This window comes from Esox lucius, chromosome 3, assembly GCF_011004845.1.
Source record: "Esox lucius isolate fEsoLuc1 chromosome 3, fEsoLuc1.pri, whole genome shotgun sequence".
In the NCBI taxonomy this organism is placed as follows: domain Eukaryota; kingdom Metazoa; phylum Chordata; class Actinopteri; order Esociformes; family Esocidae; genus Esox; species Esox lucius.
The window spans coordinates 21,614,397-21,636,382 of record NC_047571.1 but is presented as its reverse complement, the minus strand read 5'-3'; the positions used below and the strand labels follow the sequence as shown (position 1 = coordinate 21,636,382).

The window sequence follows — 21,986 nt, the reverse complement described above, 5'->3', positions numbered from 1 at the left end:
GACCTGCAACAACAATGAATCTTGACACATTCTGTGTAGAATGCTGACGAGTCGTTCAAACCAGACCACCCCTGAACAGCATCTGTTCAACCTGCCTGACGTTCTGTCTCTTAGGGATTCCCCGAATCTCCTTGTATCTCATCCAAGATCAATTCTTCTTTTTTGGAACTCTGCCTTTTATGCAAATTAATCCAGAGCATCATACTTAAATGTGTCATCATACCAGGAAGTGAAATTGAGGCAGGCAGCCTCTGCAGAGCAAGAGACACACTATCTGGCAGCACAGACTGGACCCGGCTTCTAACAGATAGCGTCACTGTGAAAAGGTAAGAGACCTGCGGCAAGGATACTCAGAACACTTGTGACAACCCCATTGACCCCTGGGAAACACATTTCAGCATTGCTGCATGGATGTATGAGACAAGTTCAGTAATTGCAGACAACCTTTGACTGTCATTGACAGACTGCGTGCTATTAGCGACAGTGATTCTGAAGGCTGTGTGTCTGTGTGTATGTGCTTGTGTGCATGTGCATGTGCGCGTGCGTGTGCCTGGCCTCATAGGTTTCACTGGTACTGTAACAGAAGAGCAAGGTCTCAATGGACACGGAAAAATACCAGGTCAGATGCATTTTGTCTGGATAATAATGTGTATGACGTAGATACTGATTAAATAGGAAGTGGCATTAAAAATGGTCTACTGGGCACGTTTTCTAAATCGTCTTGGTCCCATTAGTTTAGACAGACTGATTGGGTCTGGGGGTCCCTTATCAGAGCTGCTCCCGAGTTTGCTACTGGTCTTATTTGGTCATTGCATGATTATATTTCAGTATGTGTTCAACTTACTTTTTGTTCACTTTGGGGTAATGTTAGCAATGGACTGTACATTTCAAGATTTCTGTCCTGGAAAAGACTATTCATGTGTTTAAAAACGATATCTACCTGTTGGTGGAAGTACCTGATGGCTAGAACTGGAGATTTTTGGTGAAGGCACCGCACTTCCAAAACATAATTTAATTCCACCTACAATGCCATTTGGAGTCTTGGAATGTTTGGTGTAAAATCAAAGCTGTATCTTTGAGGATAATGTTTTATGAAAACTCAAAATGTTAGATTAAACAACATGATGCTAATGAAGTGTGCATTCCTAGGTTTACATGCCCTGATATAAAACGTGAGATTTTGGAAAGTATGGTGGAAACCTACTGGGAAGTTGCTGATGCTGTAATATGCTATCTTTTTAGCTCAAACAGATCAATGCGGATAATGAGAAAACAGTCTAGAATTACTTCAACATTTGTCCAAGTATTGCACATGAATAGACACAAGAGGGCGCTACAGCGATGTTTGACATCTTGTCATTGAAAACACCCTCTAAAAATGACATCATTGGTTCATTAATATCATGACGTTTTAATTAATCCTTTCAATGCTGTATGAGTCATTGATCCTACCTGATTCCACATGACGATTTATTTAGTTGCTAGTTTAATATTTTTTTAGTTAAAGTGATAGTTAAACTATATGTTGGATTATTGGCACTTGGTAGGTTTATTGAGTAGGCCAAGGCTTTAATAAATATAATAACCTATAATTTGCTAACTAAGACCTGATCAGAAAACAACTTTTAATAAGATGAAAAATAAAAGTGATTAAGGAAAAAACTTTTTTGAAACGATTACATTATCTCGAAAAGTGGGCGCAGACAGGCTAGCCTTAGTTTGCAAATAAGTCACGTCCATCCTTTCCTCACTCTCGTTTCTGTCTCCTCTCGCTCTCTCCTCTTTCCCTGATTGGTTTTCTTTAAAGATAATTGGAGGCAAAATTTGATATGCCCAATGACATGGACAAGAATGAGGTTTCACCAGGTTCAACTGCTGCGACCATGAAAAAGAAGGCGGCAGGCGGCAGCGGATGTAGCCACATCAGCGCGCCCAAAACTGCCGCGTCCAATTGTACAAGAAGCAACAGCAGCAATTGTGTTGACTCTGTTCCCACTGCTCCTACTGACAGCCAGTGCTCCCAGAGTGTTGAGCAACCCGGCGTGGCCAGCAACGCCGTCATGGAAGAGACGGAAGACGGTGAGGAGGAGTCCACATTTCAGAATCCACGGCTGCGCCGAGCCGGGGGGAGCGGCGGCGGCGGTGGATGCGGTGGCGGTAGTATCCGGATGAAGAACTTTACACCAGGAGGGGGAGCCGCCGCTACGGCTACCAGAAAGAACTCCATCAACCACGATCCCAGCCTACAGCACGCAGGGGACGCGCCTGCTGCCAATGAGCCCACTGTCACATCCAAAGGGGCTGATACCACAACCTGTCCGGGTGATGCTGCCGGGCGCGGTGAAACAAACAGAGCGGCAGGGGCAGATGCGTGTGGAGCAGCGGTCGCGGTAGAGGTTTTAAACGCCGCAGCAGGGGATGGTTGCGTCAGCACCGCTCCATTTTCAAGAATGAAATGCAACAAAAACGGAGAATGCAGGAGGGACTCAGGCACGGGGAGCCTGCGTTCAATCATCTCCAACAAGACTGGCGGGGTAGGTAAGGCCGAGGACGGGGGTAACCTTAGGCGCGGTGCTTGTAACTCAGCCAGGGCCAGCATGGATGGCTCCATGACAGGATCCATCACGCATGGTCCCGGTGAAGGGAGCGCAAACCCCGGTGTCACCCCGATTTCTACTGGCGTCTCTGAGAAAAAGGACTCCAGGGTGTCCTTTTCCAACGCGCCGAGCAGAAAAGCCTCTTCATCGCTGCACGGCTCGACCCAGACTCAGACCCAGCAGCCCAGGAACTCCGTCACCTTCCAGAAGCCCGAAGATGGACCCCAGATTCAGGCCGAGGATGCGGAGTCTGACGGTAGCACCTTCATGCAGCGACAGTTCAGTGCCATGCTGCAGCCTGGGGTTAACAAATTCTCGTTACGCATGTATGGGAGTCAAAAGGCAGTGGAGAGGGAACAAGAGCGGGTAAAATCGGCGGGCAACTGGATTATCCACCCCTACAGTGATTTCAGGTAAGAGTTAAATGCTGCCATTGGTTGCTATGGGTGCATATTGGCAATGTCATTGAGGGCCTTGATTTTGCCCCATAGAACTATCAACAAGTTGACGCTGTGTATTTTGCAAAACACTCAATTGTCATTAGTTGTTAGGCCTATACTTGACATAATTCATCCTATCGGGTTTGGCTGATATTTTAGTCCATAGCGATCACATTTTAATGAATGATGGTCTTGATAATGATTCTCATAAAATAATTGGCCGTTGACCAAAACACGTGTGCAAAGCTCTCGACTATGTAGGCTTTTTAAACGCGTCCTTTCAAGGTTGTAAACATATGCCTGTTTCTAGTGTATTGAATGTCCATCTGGGATTCTCCACCAAGTTTACTGAGGTCAATCTGTGAACTCACTCTCATCACTTCAGAATAATTGTCTTATTTTGACCCGTAATTATTATATTACGTGAATTGCTATTTACCTTGGCTCTAGATTCATATACGGTTCGTTTCAAGCCGAGATTATCGAAGGCCTAGTAGGCTGTGCGCCAGATCCTCGGCTGAGAGGACTGCCTGGGTGTGTGATGCACCCAGTAAAGGAATGTCACCTTGAGCCAAGTGTGCTAAAACCTCAAGCATGCTCACTCCAGACTTATCCTCCTCTATAACTCCCCGGATCTTGCATTAGTTACGGGCGTGTATTGCTCTTTATCACGCTTCCATCAACTATACAATGACTTGACTTCCTCTTGCTTTAGAAACACATTTAGCCATTGAAAGGTTCATGTTGAATATGAAAAGCATTAATTTTGTGAATTTGTGCCTGCCTCTTATGTGCCAATCTATGTAATGTAATGTAATGTAATTGCATCTTAAAACACGGGTTGGTGTTTCCCGTCCCTCATTTAAGCACCACAAGCAAGTGGAGAGCTCCAGCACCAGCGTGGACTTGACAGGTTGACGCTGTAGCTTATTTCGATTTACAAACCACACATCGTATGGTTTTTGTTAAAGAATCTGATAACAGTTTTGATAAACAACTTAATATGACTGTCTTTGTTTGACAGTATAGTTTCGAGGAGACTTTATTTTGTTGTCAAGACTGTCTGTACAGGGTTTCCATGTTCATTAGCTTGCACTCTTCTACACATAAATTACAAGTCTCTCATAGGAGTTGTCATAGGTCTCATTAATAGCAACATTAGGCCAATCAATTATGTTAATGTTGTGGCGGCAACTTGGGAGCTGTGTTCACTATCTACACATGTCAGACCATTTTGCGTCAGGCGCAGTGTAATGACTCAGCGTTGCAACTGCAGTGAGCCCTCTGACTGCGTGTCTTGAACACTCACTTAAACACACCCCTCTTCTCACTTAAACACACCCCTCTTCTCACTTAAACACACCCCTCTTAGCACCAGAAAACCATTTAACCTGGCCTTGCCTAACAGTAAATTAATTAACTGATTTTTCCCAACGATCTTAGCTTCTTATATAGAATAATTAAAAGTAAACATTTTCAATTTTCATTTCCCATGCAGTTCACACTTCTATGAATAGGCATTTTGTTGTTTATGATTAACTGCTTTTCTCATGGTGAAACAAAGCACCTATTTCTGTGTTGTATAGTAATGAGCTAATATGTTCTATACTGGATGTGTAAGTTATGCAGCAATTATAGTAATCTTTCAATACTAATTAGCTCAACATTTTCATTCATACTGACTGATTTTATTTCTTTGTAGTTTATTTACATTCAGTTTTTTTTTTTACACCAGTCTTTGTTAGAAAGCCTCCAGTGCCTATGAGTTTTTGACAGAGACTCTCCCCTCTCACTTTATTTATGTCCTTTACTTTATTTCATCCATCCCTTTTCCTGTCTTTCTCCACACACACACAACAACAACAACAACACCCAACAAACTCTTCTTGCTCATGCTCCCTATCTCCATTTCATGTTCTCTCTCCAGGTTCTACTGGGATTTCACAATGCTTCTCTTCATGGTGGGAAACCTGATCATCATCCCCGTGGGCATCACCTTCTTCAACGACGGCACCACCACTCCCTGGATCATCTTCAATGTCATCTCTGACACCTTCTTCCTCATGGACCTGGTCCTCAACTTCCGCACGGGCATCATCATCGAGGACAACTCCGACATCATCCTGGACCCGGCGACCATCAAGAAGACGTACCTGAAGACCTGGTTCATCGTTGACTTTGTCTCGTCCATCCCGGTGGATTATATCTTCCTGATCGTGGAGAAGGGCCTGGACTCTGAGGTGTACAAGACGGCCAGGGCCCTCAGGATCGTACGCTTCACCAAGATCCTCAGTCTGCTGAGGCTTCTGAGGTTGTCCCGTCTCATCCGCTACATTCACCAGTGGGAAGAGGTAGGAGGCCACGTCACACAGCGCCCTGGGAAGGCTACATGGTCTGTAACTAACGTCTCAATAGAGTGCATCCCCTTTTTCCATCACTTGTTGTTATATAAGCTGAACAGCTTGTAAAAGAAGGAACCGGAACTATAGACCTATCACCGTTCACTCGGTCACTCTGAACTTTTAAGATGGCCTCTTCACTGCCAATGTATGCCAGTCAGAGTCATGCTAGATGGTTTGTGATTGGTCACTACAGATATTGTGCTACAGAGGGGTTGTCAGATAGGAGGTAGGACAGCATAGTGACAAGCTCCATGTCATGATTATAGTAATGGATTGAATTTATTGGAAATGAGATGGCTGGTCATTGAAGCGTCACTAAATGGATTGGATTTTTTTTAACTATACTTTATGTCTAAACATTTTACTCTAAGTGTAGGTTTTTTTTTTTTTGTAGAATGGTTCACTCTCCTTATCCAACTATAATTGATGATTAATTACATTTTGGAGAAGATAAGTCAATAAAGTAATAGAATCCCAATATGGTTTAATGTATCAAGGTTGCCAGACTAGAGAGGACTGGTGGCTGTTGGCCAGGAGGAAGCCACCAAACAGCCATATTATCTGTAATGCAATGACAACAATGACTGTGGTGAGTGAATTGTAGGTGTAGTAAATCATAGGTAGTAAGGGGTACTGTTGTGAGTCGTAGGTAGTAGGTGTAATGATTTGTAGGTAGTAGGGGGTAGGATAGTGAATTGTAGTAGGATAGGGAATTGTAGAAGAGGCAGTTGATTGTGGGTAGTAGATGTAGTAGATGTAGGTAGTAGGGGATAGGATAATGAATTGTAGCTGGTATGGAGAGTGAATTGTTCTACAGGTTGTCTAAGCATACTACACTCTTCCATGTGTTAAATATTCCACCACCAGGAACTCTTGCTCCTCCATCCATTAGATGAATGAATATCAAAGCAGACTTTGGTCTAGGTGCTGTAAGGTCGCTGAGTTCTTTTGAAGATGCTGTTGGCTGATGACCAACAAAGCTGTGATACAGACGATCTGCCTAGAGTTAGTCGAGGGCCCCGAGTATTCCACTGCTTTTCACAACCTTTCTCCCAGTGAAATGTGTGTGATGTTGGCAGGAGGGATTACGCATTTAAACTCACTTTGCATTTTAATCACCATCAGTTTTGTTGTCATCTCTCAGTTTGACCCCAGACTCCCAGAGGATGTTAGCTCGTCTTGATAAGCAGCCTATTAAATCAATGAAGATTCCCAGGGAGGAGCAGGTGGAGTGACCCAACGGCTAATTATTATTATTAACAAACTATTGCCCAGTTAGGCTAGCGTTTTTTTTCTAGGGTAGCCTTTAACTAGGTTTCCATTCAGAAGGGACTTGATTGTCCTTTGTTCACTATTTCCACTTCTTTTTCTCTTCTCTCTTCTACCCGGGTGGGCATTTCTTGACCTTTGAATAACTAGAATTCTGGAGACATGATATGGCAAACAAAGCTGTGAATTTTAGGTAGAGGTGGATACTTGGCATGCATGGAAGATAAACACTTCAATTGGCTGGTGTTAGTCAGGCACCAACACACAGAAAGATATGTTAGGCAGTAAAGACAGACAGATAGAGACAGACAGACAGACAGGTGAAGCAGATAGACAGCAGTTAGATGGATGGGTGGAGCACATTGATGTCAGACAGATGGGTGGAGCACATAGACGTCAGACAGACTGATGGGTGGAGCAGATGGCAGATCCGGAATGACAAGCAGATATCCATCAGGCTCCATACTTCCCAAATGCATCCTTGCTTTATCTAATCCTTAATTTGTATGTAGTTGAATGCATTTATTTAGGATCTCTCCACCCTGTAGCTCTTATTCCTGGAGAAAAAAAGAATCCCTGTATAAACACTTATAGCAAATACCTATAAATGAAAGAAGGAAGGTTTGATGCCTTGAACAGGACTACAGGGTGGATTTTGGAGAGTTGTGCCTGTTCCCGGTTTAGAGTTGAATGTTGTGCTCTTAATCTGCTTTTGTTGTCATTTAACCCTTCAGTTAATAGCTTTATTTTGTTTATTCAATATTGCATATACATTTTACACGTACATCTGGAAATTCTGTGTGCCTTTGGTTCACTGTTTTTAGATTCCTTGCATTCTTAGTACTGTCCACAGTTTTACTTTGAGCACTTTGCATGACAGTAGCATTTTAATTGTATTGTTCAACCCTGGTGCATTCTGATTCATGAGTTAACCTATATGGAATAGTATGACACTTTATTAATAGATGTGAGAAAGTGCTGTATTTTGTCAGTTGCCAGTTCACATTAGAAACCAACTGTCAGATATCCTGAAAGGTTAAAGTGGCATTTAGAAAACCTACTTGTGATTCATTCGTCCAGCCACAGTCCTGATTGAGATACTGTATCAGGACAAGGTTAGATTCATTGCACCATACCATGTTAGTTTTGGGTGGTTTATACTTTAAGCTGGCTCCAAAAAGAATTGGAAACATTCATAACACACGTTTGGTTTGTTCTTCTTTATAATAATGTTGAGTGACTCTACCATTGGCGGTTTCCCAGAGGAAAGCAAATCAAAAAGGTCATCTTGATATTCAGTGTCAAGCATGAGTTACCTACCCATTCTACAATGAAAATGTAATCCATATTTTGTCAACACATCAGTGAACACAAAGCGTTTTTACTGCCATTTAAACTGCAGTATTGTCTGTGTGTATCTGAATAGTAGCCCCCTGCGAATTCAGAAAGATCATTTAGAATTTAGTTTTAGTGTTGTAATTAATCATTTTACTCTGTTGCCGATTCTAGGGATATGATTCAAACAATCATAATACTGTTAGAAAATCTAAATTTGAATGTTGTGACACTGTGCTTAGTGGCGTAAGAAGCTTTCCTTAAATCAAGAAATCAAATATGTAGCCTTTTGTTCAACGGACATTTAAAACAATCTATCAAAAATCAGCTGTTTCTGTTGAGGACTGACGTCTATAGGTTAATTGCTGTGTATGTGGCGATTGATTCTCATTCAGGGAGGCCATTAATTGTTCCGCAACAACTTTTTCCAAAACATTTGATAGAATTGGTAGAATGCTACTTACAGTTAGTGCATCTATATTAAGAAATGTCTGTTCACCTTGTAAATATGTCTTCAGCAGTACCCTTTCCAGCTCCTCTGGAAACTGTGTAGTTTCATTTTGACACATTTATTAACTGATTTAGAGACTTGACCAGCATGTCTCTGTATTTCTTAAAAACGTCTGTTTCACTAGTGCCTTATGGAGTCACCTGACCTGGGCAGTTGTGGATTTCCTTGGGTACCTTTCCTACTTTCCTAAAATTTCAGATACTTATCAGCAAGTCCTATAGATGTCAACAAATAATTACAACAGTACTGCGTTCATTTGATTGTACATTATCCCATTATCCCATTTCACATGTAATCAAAACAATTATATGGTTTTTAATTCACCCATTCTATTTGTGAACATCAGCTCTATCTTTGACGTTTTCTGGTTACTCAACTTCAATATCATTGATATTGAAGTCGCCCTTAATCAGCAATCCAGATTTAAATGTATAGTTGTATATTAAATGTAGTTAATACATAATGTTGCAAATCACATTCAGGAGGATTATACATAACCAGAAGACACATGTACACCTGTACATTCCATTAATGAATCACTTCCCAGATATCCTTCTTTGCACTTAATGGAGTCCTTTATGTATGTCAAAACACCCCTTCTCTCCCAGTGGTTCCATCCTTTTTAGAACATTTGTATCCAGGAACATCAATCATATTTGTTAGACCGTTACTATGATGCCAGGATTCTTTGAGGTAGCAAAAGTCTTGATTCAACCCATTAAGGAATGATCAAATCTCATTTAGATTTGTTTTGTTTTACTCTGGCATCCCAGACCACATTGGGCCTGACTTATAGTTTTGACTCAGTTTTGGTTTAGCAGTGTTCTGCAAGACCTATTGCCCCTGATAGGATATAAAAATACCCTCAACTACTGAAAAAAAATCCTAAATAAATCCTAAGAGCAAGCAATAAGAGAAGAGTTGCTAGGAAAATCTCCCTAGAATGGCAGGAAAGTAGGAAAACCGTAGACTGGAGCCTGGCTGTTGTTGGGGCCAGTCCTTTTCGGGCTGAGCTGGGTAGTGATTTTAAAGGACACCTTCAGATCCCAAAACACCTCATAATAGTTGTTGAGATCATATTTACCACATTTGAGACAATAGCTTTCCAATGTGTTCTGTAGTTCAAGAACTAGTTATAGGAGGTTTCCAGCGGTGATGTATTTAGGTGTTATGACCAGTTTCTGAAAACTACAACAAGCATCAGAGAGGAGTGAAGGTATTATAGAAAACATATTAGAAGCTAGCAGTAATTTAACAACTGACTGACTGTACCTCTGTGGACAGCCCAGTAATAGCAACCGAGTATTTCTGTTGTCAATCATCTTCAGCCAAGAGGATGATGTGTTAGATCATATGAATTTCAACACTCCAAGCTGTGGAGGAGACATTCTTCAGTATCCTAAAGATGCTTGAAACTGTAAAAGACACCCTAAACCAGCAGGGACCAGAGGACAGCAGAGTGTGTGTTTTGAGCTTGGTACTACTAGCAAAAATGACATTCCTGTTAACTAATCATAACAATTGTTACATAGGGCTGAGGGAATGTAGGGTGAACCCAAAATATCACTTGATTTCTTTTTTGGGGAATAATCTCTTTGGAGATCAGAGACATGTATATTAGACATTCGTGGTTGTGCAGGAGGGCTTTCAAACATCATTAATCACTATCAAAGGCTGAATATTTTAATGTACGGATGTTTGAAATTAAAGTTGATTGGACACATATAGTTTTTCCAATTTTATTGGGGGTGTAGCAAAAATATTGTTAGTTGTTCTGCAATCTCCAACAGTGCAGCATACATGAACAATTATTAACAATTTGAAGTAAGGAAATCAAAATATATAGTAACACTGCCTCTAAAATGTAAGGTCAGCTGTTTTTTCAGAACTGAGCATACAAAATAATCACTGTAGTTACAGAGGAAGCAAACAAGTCTGATCCTTTGAAATGTAAATGCCAGTTGGCTTTTCATTGGCATGTGTTAAGAGGTCAGGACAAAAATAGCAATGCGACCAGGTGGGTTCTGGACAGTGACAGCAGGAGACTACAGGCAGAATCTAGATCAGAAACACGACAGTGGACTTTGGACACGGACAGCTACGGGGACGGCTGAGGCATAGTCTTTTTGTTCAGGTCCTCTTGGAGTGAGTGAAAGAGAAAGAAAGAACAAGAGAGTCCAGAGCCAGGAGAATTTACGAACACTTGGATCCAGTGGGATGCTAGATAAGACACTTGGATCCAGTGGGATGCTAGATAAGACACTTGGATCCAGTGGGATGCTAGGTAAGACACTTGGATCCAGTGGGATGCTAGGTAAGACACTTGGATCCAGTGGGATGCTAGGTAAGACACTTGGATCCAGTGGGATGCTAGGTAAGACACTTGGATCCAGTGGGATGCTAGGTAAGACACTTGGATCCAGTGGGATGCTAGGTAAGACACTTGGATCCAGTGGGATGCTAGGTAAGACACAAGGATCCAGTGGGATACTAGATAAGACACAAGGATTTACCCCAGACAGTACAGAGTAACCTTAGCCCCCCTGGCACATGGCTTATTTTGGGGTACCCCAAACCGTTCCCCAGACCAGCAAATAGACATCAACAGGCCACTAACTACCCTGAGGCAAGGCTGAGTTTACTCTCCCACCACAAGAGCCTGGGGGGGGGGGGGGGGGGGGTGTAAAACTGGACAGATCCTCTCAGTGACTCAAACCCCTCATGTTGAGCATTGAAAAAGGCCTGGCATGACGCGGTGCATCCTCTTAGGGACAGTAATGGAAAGAGCAAACAAGCCAGTGATTCAGCCTTCACAACTGGGTCAGTGACAGAGTATCCCAGTGGGGAGGAGAGCCTTTCAGGCAGAGACAGTAAAGGTGGTACATCAGTTCAGGACCACGTTGTTTTCCTTCATTCCCTGTATCTGAGTACACTCAATCTACTGATGAAATTACTCTCCACCAAAGACTTCTTCAGAAGTCATGTCTCTACTATGGATCAAAGGATTATAATCAAGCGCACAATATAACTCCTAATGTGATGTGTAACCAAAGCACAGGATGATATTCTGTAATAGTGGCCATGGCAGCACAGCATTCTTCTCAAAGAATGTGGCACACCTGAGCTCATTAATTGGTAAAAAGAATATATAAAAACTTAGCATATACAATGGATGGGATATACAAACAAAACTAATTCTTAACCAACTCATGACAGTTTTGTCACAAATTCTAAATGGACTGACTTCAGAAGGAAATGTTTTGTGCTGAAGTTTTGCCATAATAAATACTTATTTTCCATGTATGTTTTGCTTTCTAATAATGTTAACTGTATCAGTGACACATGATATTGATTGAGACATATGTTTTCGGTAGTGCAGGAAAATGGGGCAGCAAAGCCTAAAGAATAGCCAAACCAATAACATAAAATACTGAAACAAACCAAAAAACAAGGGCACAACCCCCCAATCACTTTGAAAAAAGGAAATGAACTAAACAGCAGCAGCTTAATAAACCACTGGTCTACCTGATGTTGCAGGGCTGTCAAACACCAACAGCGGTGTAACTATCCCACTGTGTGTGTGTGTGTGTGTGAGTGTGTGTGTGTGTGTGTGTGTGTGTGTGTCTGTTTGTTGCAGCTACAAATGATGCGTTGTATCTGGCTGGAACACACGTCTGCTCTGTTCCTGTCCTGTCTGGTGGCCAACTGACGGGAAGCCTCCCCCCCCGTCATTAATTCTGCTTGGTACAGTCCAGAGGAACGGCAGGACACATGGTGTTGCTGACTCTAGTCTTCTTCATTTAATCCTGCTTCAAGGAACTGTCATGTTGATCACTAGAAAACGCTGAGTCAAATTAAACAGGCAGTTGTTATGAATTCCACGACGGACTATGTTTGTCTCTCTCTCCCTCAAGCGCTCCGTATTGCACGGACACACGAGCATGCACTCTCAACCCTCGCCACGCTTTAAACAATTCCCTGTGTCTCCATCTCTGTTTTAGATCTTCCATATGACCTATGACCTGGCCAGTGCGGTGATGCGTATCTTCAACCTGATTGGTATGATGCTGCTGCTGTGTCATTGGGATGGCTGTCTGCAGTTCCTGGTTCCTATGCTGCAGGACTTCCCACAGGACTGCTGGGTCTCCCTCAACAAGATGGTGGTATGTGTTTGATTGGGTCCTTACATTCATAAGTAAAAGAGAGGGAACCCTGCAAAAAATAACGAGAAAATAAGTCAGAGCAACACGACTTATGTACACCCCCGCAAATACCCCCCCCTTCTTTCTCTCTCTCTCTCTCTCGGGCCATGGCGATGACAGGAGAGATTAAAGAGGGAAAGGGAGGAATGTGCTTGGCAGCTGGCTTTTTGTTCCCGTCTCCTTTCACTTGGGAGATGAAAGCTCCGTGTTCATAGGTCCATCCGTCAGGCCAGCTTGTTACAGGCCCATGGAAAACAGTTCAGTCTCCATGGCTGGGCACTTGCCACAAGGCACAGGTCCAAATGGGTTTTTAAACGGATTGAGTTCTTGCTCCCCCGCCGTCATTGGGCCTGCCACCATAACTCAAGAATGTTATGTTATTTGCACATTTTGCCACAGGGCATTTGTAGAAGTGTTTTCCAGGTCAGTTGAATGAGAACTGAGAATGTGAAATTTGCTTTCCCATCTTACGACCCTGGGAAGTATTGTGACCATGGGACTAAAACAGGGATTAGTTGATTAATTTGGTAAGCATGGTAATATAACAGTCTTGTTTAAGGAAATGATGGGACCATTGGAATGGGGCTGGACCAGCCAGGGCACCATTATGAAAGGTGCAGAACATTACATGTCAACCTTTCAGGAGTGTTATTGTTAGTTTTCATAAGAGCCATGTCAGACTCTAATAAATATCCATGACTTTCTTTGGTAGCTACTTGGTTACATTGGGATATGGATCTTGTGCAAAAAGGTTGCTCTGATTGGTCAAATTGACGATCAAATTTGTGGTGCCGGTGTTTGCTGGATCAAAATGGGGCTCCTTGTGTAAATGTAGGAATAAAAATGACTGAGTAGATGCTGTGATTAATTTTTTTAAATCCGGGAATTTGGGGGCCAATCATGACATGGCCACTATACATTTGAAAGCAAGACTTCAAAATAAGTCCTTATAAGACATGTAATGTATTAAATAAAACCATAAAGGTTGTGTAATGTATTAAATAAGGCCATATGAGATAAGTAATGCATTAAGAGTTTAACATTTATAACCGGTCTAGGAACTCACATGTAGGACAAGGGATTGAGTGAATGAGTTCAATGAGTTCAATATCCATGTCTCTGTCATTAACAAATATACACATGGGTGGTAACTCTGCAATAGAGTCCTTAACCAATTTAACCCGTGGATGTATTTCATTCCTATGTCAAGCCTGTGAAATTGGAGAGCAGCATTTCTCCAGAGGGCAGTGGCTCTGTAGCGAGAGGCCAGCCTGGTTGGTTGCGAGTCCCTGAGGCCACCCTCTTGATTGGTTGACATCTCGTATAGGGCTATTGAGATGGATTGAAGGATTTCATTAACACACTCTTAAGAGTAGAAGGCTAAAAACAGAATTACAGAACCTACTGTATCAGGCCATGGGTTTTCTGAAGGGAATAGGAATATGGTCAACCTAATGTTGTGGGGCATAGTTGCAAATGCAATCGCCATTTTTGCACATAAGAAAAATAAATAGCAAGGACCATGGCAATTAAAGTAGCTAGTATGTCTACACACCATGTCTTCAAAGTTAGTTCCCTTAAAATGAAATCCATGAAAGGGTTATAATGATTTTCTTCCATCAATCAGAGTTTTTTTTTACTACATGGAAACAGCTTTGGGAGATATTACAGCTGTCTTTTTGAATAAGATTCTACCAACCTTGCAAAACCTTATAGACAACTTATTATACATTCCTTGTTCCTGTTAAGATCAGTAAGGGTGGTTTGGAATTGTTAATGGACAACAAGAAATCATGTCACAGCTTTCATAAGCAGATTTAAGTAATGGTAACTGGACTACTCACCATGACCTCAAACCTAATGAAAAGTTATTTGTGTGTCTTTGGCATTCAACTTATGTCTGTGTGTCTTGTGAAAAAAATAAAACTCTATCCAAGGTTTAGGTTTTCAAATGAATGAGGCTTGCCTGCTCATTTCATATTTCCTTTGATCCTGACAAACTCCCCGGTCCCTGTCGACAACAGTCATACCGTAACAGGATGCTGCCACCACAATACTTATTAATATAAAGACATCAATGACTTTGCATTTCTTCTGTTGATTTCTTTGCTAGTGGTGGTTAAAGTTAAGCCTGCAAAATAGTTTATTTTCAAACGAGAAAACTACACAAACAAGGATGCCAAAGACAAACTGGAATATTTGCCCTGATTTTTGCAAAGGTGGTGAAATGTTCTAGAACAATATTCCCATTTGTAATTGGTTCCCCTAAGTATTAAATCTACAGGCTGTAAAGGTATACACAACGAATACATATTTTGGTCTTTTATTACTTTTCCCCTCCGTCGTGTAGGAAAGCTGAGTGTAATTCTAAGGCATCAGAAAGTGCAGAAAGTACAAGCGATGGATATACTTTTGGCTGGGCACTGTAAGCATTGATTCAATTAACGTTTTAAATGAACTGCCGTTCCGGCCACCAGGCAACAATGATCAATTGGGGGAGTGGGGAGGTAGGATGTAGAGAGACCCCGACAGAGAGACAATGTTTCAGCAGTGAATAGCCATGCATCACAGGAGTGAAGGGGATACATGGATAATGACAGTGACAGCAGGAGCTGCTAACAGAAGTCAGGTGTTAAGCTTTTGACATTGTAATTATTGCTGCTGACTAAAGGGAACTGGATTATAGGCCGTAAAGAACACCGGCGTTTCATTGAGACAAGTGGGCTAGATACGCAGACACTTCTGTACCTTTACTGATATGGTGAGGCATCAGTCTCTGCTCCCAATAGACTGGTGAAGGGGGAACGATTGGATACGTATTTGATACCTTTCCATTGATTCTGTTCCTGTCGCTACAATGAGCTTGTCCTTTCATTTAAAGTGACACCAGCCAGCAGTACCCTCTGTTGTGTGCCTGCATATACACTAGCCAGTCCAAGTGGGCTAGTGTGCACTAATGTAGCCTAGCGGGTAAGTGCATCATCCCAGTGACCGAAAAGGATGTGATCTGTCTACAAGGCAAGCAATTAGCTGGCCCTGAGTACGGCAGTTAGCCCAAATTGCTTCATCATATGGGTATAATACACCATGTGTGAAGTAGGACAAATATAAGCAGCCACCTAACACATATTCAAGTGGATTTAGAGTTTTAGAACACATACAGCATTAAATAATTAACTGGGCTTAAGGAATCTGACTCTACAGTTACTGTTGACGAACAAACGGTGGTATGAGCTCAGTGAATAGAATAGATCCTACCAAAGTCACATACTCCTGGATACACAGCAGGGTTTGGGTTGTATCCAGTTTATTCTGACGTAGGACGGACTGGGGTTTGGCCAGAGAACAGACCTTGCTTCCTTGCAACAACTGAGTCTGAGTCACGAAGCACATCTCGCTTCTGCTTCTTCTCACAATGAACTCTCAACCTAGAAGTTTGTACAGGCTCATGCACGCACACACACACACACACACACAGATGCACGCACACAGACACACACTGGATTATTAACGCATTTGCGGGGGCAAGCTACCACATAAGCTCTGTAGAGTGCAGAGAGACGATGCGTCCCTGGCTAACAGTCATGCCGGTGAAACTGCCCTTAGCTGGACTACAAGGCACTGTTGGTGTAACATATATAAGTACCGTAATCTCACTCCTCAGATAACCTGAACTGTCTCTGGTTAGAAATAGAGTTGGTATCTTTTGTAAAGCTCAAACAGTTGGAATGTTGCCAGGTATGCGGGTCAGGTGTGTTTTAAAGCAGAGTGCCACGAGTTTGAGCCAAATGTGGGGTGAGTCAGTTGAAGAAGCTAAACTGTTAGCAACAACACATTAACATCAATGCCTCAAATGCCAGGCAGCAATAAGCCACTGTACTGCGAATACCTCTATTTAAGTCACAAATGGATTTGATATTATTAACTGTACGTTGAGCTGTGGGTTGAATTTTGGAGATCATTACAGTCAAAATGAAATGTAAATAGAGATGATTTCCATAAATCTCTCTACTAAAGCAAGTTTATTTTGACAATATGTTTGTTTTAGAGTATTTGGTGACTCTGGTTAAAATAAGAGCCTCTCTCTGGCCTTTCTGTTTGTACTCCTGTCTCTGTCACATTACGATCTGTATTAGTATTTGTGTGATTATCGAGCTTTATATTACCTTTCTCTAGGCTTACTGTTGTCAGGAACCGTCAAGCATTTAGTTGAATGGCCTATACCTTGTGTATCCTGTGTATATGACAAATACTCATTGAAACTTGAAACGGCTCCACTCCATCATAATGGCAGAGGTCAATGAAAGAGGATGCCACTATTCCTCAGCTTAATTCTAGTCAATGGGATCTGAGGATGTACAACCTTCTGCTCACAGAATGAACACAGATTTTCCCAGTAGGATTGATGGAGGCAATGTGATGAGGTATCCAGAGAGAAAGAAATGCAATATTAGTTAAAGAAACAAACAAAGAAATCCCTTCCAAAGTGACTCGTAGTTGCACATACATACACTTGTTGTATGGGGGGGCCCCAGCAGGAATCAAACCCACAACCTTTGGCATTGCAAGCACCACGATTTATTTACTGAGCCACACAGGACCACTGACAGAAGGGAAGGGAGAGAGATGTCTGTTGTTCTGTCTATGGATGGTCACTATAAATTTAGACAAGCTAGTTGAAACAGAGCCTGAGTAGACAGCTTTATAAACTGTACAGTATTGTATCTGCTGATATTTATTCAGCTTATCTCTCCCAATCCACACCTGCTCATCATCTCTTGGCAGGTGCCTATCGTGACCAAGCAGAGCAAAACTATTCTAGTTTGGGGAAAAAATGACAAATTATGAGCATGTGCCAGTGAGCACCAAGTAAACATCTATCTGTGTTCTGGCTTCTGGTGTGTCCTTGTTCATTTGAACACTCTCAAGAGAAAAAGCTGTTGGAAGATCCTTCAGGGGTTCTTCAAAGTGAAACTGTGTAAGTTGTTCTATGAATCCTTCAAAAGGATTATTCAAAGAACAATTTTGTAATGGTTCTTCAAAGAACCATTTAAAGAACCTTTTGAGCATGTAGGTATCTTTTTACACTTTAAAATGAAAAGGGGTATCTTTGTAACTGTGAGGGGATCCCTGTAAGTTCTTCAAGAAACTGTAAATAATTATTTATACCTGTTATTTAAAGAACAATATGAACAACCTACCTGCTCAAAAATACACCACAAAACGTTCTTCAAATGGATCTTTGGGGGACCATTTAAATAGGGGTCCTCAACCAGGAGGTTTTCTCTGGTACACACATGCTGGAGGTGAACTCATTCCCCAGCCAGCACCCGTGATTGCCTGATGTACCACAGCGAGTGGCTAGAGCGTGAGGCAACTAGACCGCCACCCATCCACCCCGGCGCCACAGAGACCCATTTGCGGCATCCTCCACTGGACCACCAGGAACCTTTGATGTATCGGGGCCTGGATTCAAACAACTGACCGCAATGCGCCAGTTGACCTGCAAGGCAGTGACTTAGACCACTCTTATTCGATCTTTCTAACCCTTCTCTTTCTTTTTCTCTTTTTTTCTCTCTGTCTCAGCAGCTTGGGCTATTTTGGAGGCAAAGTGCTGATCTTTCATCCATTATTCACTCTTTTTCACTCTACTGTTTCTTTCTTCACATTCACCATTTAGCCATAGCCCTTGGTTAGGCCAGTGGTTATTTTTAGAATCGGTTTTCCCTCCTGTGTTATTGCCTGTTAAATCCCTCCCTCTTTTATACAGTAAGTCCTAGATATGGTTCAGATAGTGCCCTGTATTTTGTTTCAGGATAGTAACATATATATTATAGTGTAGATTGTACCTGTAGCTGTTTAGTACAAAGATGAGAAACGTACATGACAAATGATGATATAATAATCTCCCTCCTTTTGTTCAAACTTTGATGTTCACACAAACTTCTACCGAGCCAATAGAAACTTAAAATCATTGGACAGTGTTTGCATAATTTCCTCTTTGTGGTACAATAAAAATTACATCGAAACTGTTTTGAGATACGTGAATCAAATGTATTCAATCCAGTCAATATATGTAAATAATTTTAGTGACTGCTATACAGTGGCAAAAATGACACTTCACAAACAATGACCATGACAGGGATGACTTGTCGTACTAAAGAGTTCAAATACAATATTCCTTCAGTTGTATTTGAGTTGCGTTTGTCACGGCAGGGAGCCGACAAATGGCCTGTGCCTTGACTCCCAGGGTCTTGGTGTACCTCCTGTTACTGGGCCACTGACCGGAACGCTTCTGATCTAGCTAGTTCAACCCGTTTGGAATTCCTGGTCTCCAGCAGCATTTGGGACAGTTGATCTGCTTTCATCAAGGCCAAGTTCATCTCAGCCCACACTACCTTTCAGACTAGACTTTTAGGCTCTGACAGGGACATGAATTACCCAGGAAAACACTGCTACTCCAGCTGTGTGCTCTCCCATATTCTGAGAGCGTTTGGCCATGGTGGTGTGCTACCGAGGGCTACTCAATTCTCCAAAGAGAAGATTCCCTCTTGCTTACTATGTTTTATTTTGAAATCCATGCTGTCAGTGACACTTGTCCATTCAATCTTAATGTTGTTGTCATCTGTCGTCCACCAAGTGACATTAGAGGCTTGAGATTGAGACCTTCAGTGGCAATCTTGCTAGGCAGTAATAATTTCAAAGATTGGCCTTTGATTTTGTGTACTTTTTCTTACTCCTTCTTTCATGTTTTGAACTCCCCCTTCCAGAGTGCCCTCCCATTCACTAGACTTTTCCTTATTGTTTTAATTTGTCTTCACTAGAGCCTGTTTATCACTCATTCCAGGTTTCTACAATGTATTTCTACGATGTATTTCTCTTTTTCCTCTGTCTTCCAAAGTTTCTTTGACTTTACTCTCCTACCTTTCCACATCCTGTGACTCTCACTGACACCCTTCTACTGGCCCTGCCTTTTCCTCCTGGCCCTGCCTTTTCCTCCTGGCCCTGCCTTTTCCTCCTGGCCCTGCCTTTTCCTCCTGGCCCTGCCTTTTCCTCCTGGCCCTGCCTTTTCCTCCTGGCCCTGCCTTTTCCTCCTGGCCCTGCCTTTTCCTCCTGGCCCTCCTCTACGATGCATACATTCACAAAACAAGTGGAGGAAACTGACATTGCTGGATGTCATCTTTTCACTGTCCCCTCATTGCCTTTTCTTTCTCGCCAGCTAAATCCACTGTTTATCATTCAGCATGAAGTGCTTCTTACTTTAACTCCAGGAAAGTGTTTTCCACCTTTTCTCATAAATCCTCTACATCTTCCCCTGAAAGTGTCAACCTCTTTAAAAAGAAGGTTGATGACATCCTCACCTCACTCACTTAGTATGCTGAGTCCACTGCTCTCTTAGACATTGAGCTTCTCTATGCATCTACCTTTTCCCCCCTGCTCTCTGCTGATGAAATCTTGCTACTAGTGAGGTTTGGTCTCCCAATAAACTGCCCCATTGACCCCATCCCCTCCTCCAGCCTCCAACCATCTCTGGAGACCTCCCATTCCTCACTTCAATAATCAACTTGTCATTGACCATTGGCCCCTCTGACTTCTAGATGGCTAGATTTTTTTTCTTCTTGACCCCTCTGACATTAAATGCTCCAGACAATTTCCCTTTTGTATTTCCATTCTAAAACACTCGAGTGTGCTGTCTCTGACCAACTCTCCTTGACCTTAACCAGTGATCTCCTTGACCTTAAACAGTCAGGCTTCAAGGCAGCTCACTCAATCTGAGACTGCTCTCATCTGTGTCACAAAGGCTCTTTGCGATGCCCAAACGGACTCTCCTGGCTTTCAACCCGTCCCGGTTCTCCCATCTCAACCTGCTTCTCCACACACTCCACTGGCTTCCAGGTGAATCTCGCATCCACTACAAGATCACATTGCTCTCCTCAGGAGCAGCCAGAGGACCTGACTCTCCTTACCGCCAGGCAGCGGTCTAACTCTACATCCCTGCCTACCTATCTCTTGCTCTGGTCATCTCTGGTCTCCCTGAAGAGTCCTGCTCAGCCCAGTCAAAGTTGTTCTCCTTCCTTGCACCCTAATGGTGGAACCAACTTTCATTGAAGCTGAAGTGTATATTTTTTCTCACTTATCTCACCAGCATTGTTACAAAAGCGAAAAAAAAAACATTGTTACATAGTCGCTCAAGCAGAAAACAGTCTCTAGATCATATTGGAGCAAAAAACTATCCATATTTCTGTGTCTGCATATTATTTAATGGGTTTATGTGTCAATGTCAAGGAACCGCATTTACCACCGCAATACCACTCTCAAATGTTCTCCCTGTTCCTGGAGATCTACTGTGCTGTAGGTATTCTCTCCAACTCAAATTTTGCACACCTGATTCTACAAATTAGCTGGATGAAAAGCTTAACTGGGTTAGTCACAAATGGGGTTGAAGAGAGAACCTACAGAACAGTAGATCTCCAGGAATAAGGTTTGGCAGCCCTTTCCTAGCCCTTCCGCTTGATTATATCTCTTTGATGTTTTACTAGTGTATAAAATCTGAAAAATATGGTTGAAGGTCCAACACTTACTGCTTATACATACTCAGACCCTTCAGATCTGGAAACATCTGATGGCCAAGAGGGGACAGTACGGACGGAAGCGGAACTGGATTCCTTTACTTGTAACTTCTATGTCCACTAACAGACTGGTGAAAGGGTTGTAGAGGTTTATGACACTGTCTCTTCAGCTGTCATTTAAGCTGTCAGAAAAGCATGGAGGCAAGGAAAGGGCTATCTATTAGTATTGGGATGTGGCCGAGCAAGTAGGAGTTTTAGTTCTTTCCTGGAAATGTTGTATTGAAAAACCAGCCCTGACCGCAAGAAATTGCTGAGGCTGTACCAAAAACAAACAGCAATATTACAAATTAGCTGAAGAAAACCTAAATCTGTTTGAAATACAATTCCTCTAACTTACCGGTGCAATCTCATGGACGTCATACAAATTAATCCTGCAGGAAAGTATTGTGATTCCTGTCTGTGTGTGTGTGTGTGCGTGTGTGGATTCGTATTCAGATTTTTTGAAAGGGCATATTTAATGGCCTCTCATTAAAGTCACTCTCTCAGGAAATCAGCTCAGAACCACCTCTATCTCTCACTTATTAAGCCTCACAGGATTCCCCCAATCTGTCTCTCCCTTTCTCCCTCTCTATCTCACTCTCTGTCTCTAACCCTTTATCT

At 42.3% G+C, this 21,986-nt stretch overlaps 1 protein-coding gene across 4 annotated transcripts in view; it reads left to right on the top strand.

Moving 5' to 3' along the window:
* Positions 1–218: 218 nt before the first annotated feature.
* LOC105021107 (potassium/sodium hyperpolarization-activated cyclic nucleotide-gated channel 2) overlaps positions 219–21,986 on the top strand; it is a 39,053-nt gene continuing 17,285 nt past the window's right edge. Inside the window, exons 1-5 of one of the 4 annotated variants that reach the window (XM_010888585.3) lie at positions 219–326; positions 563–619; positions 2,016–3,010; positions 4,965–5,388; positions 12,556–12,717. In XM_010888585.3, the coding sequence (XP_010886887.2) occupies positions 599–619; positions 2,016–3,010; positions 4,965–5,388; positions 12,556–12,717 (1,602 nt within the window). In that variant the 5' untranslated portion in view covers positions 219–326; positions 563–598. Of the gene's footprint in view, positions 327–562; positions 620–1,807; positions 3,011–4,964; positions 5,389–12,555; positions 12,718–21,986 lie in introns of those variants that run through there. The other 3 variants (XM_020041089.2, XM_020041084.2, XM_020041093.2) reach the window with 3 other exon arrangements.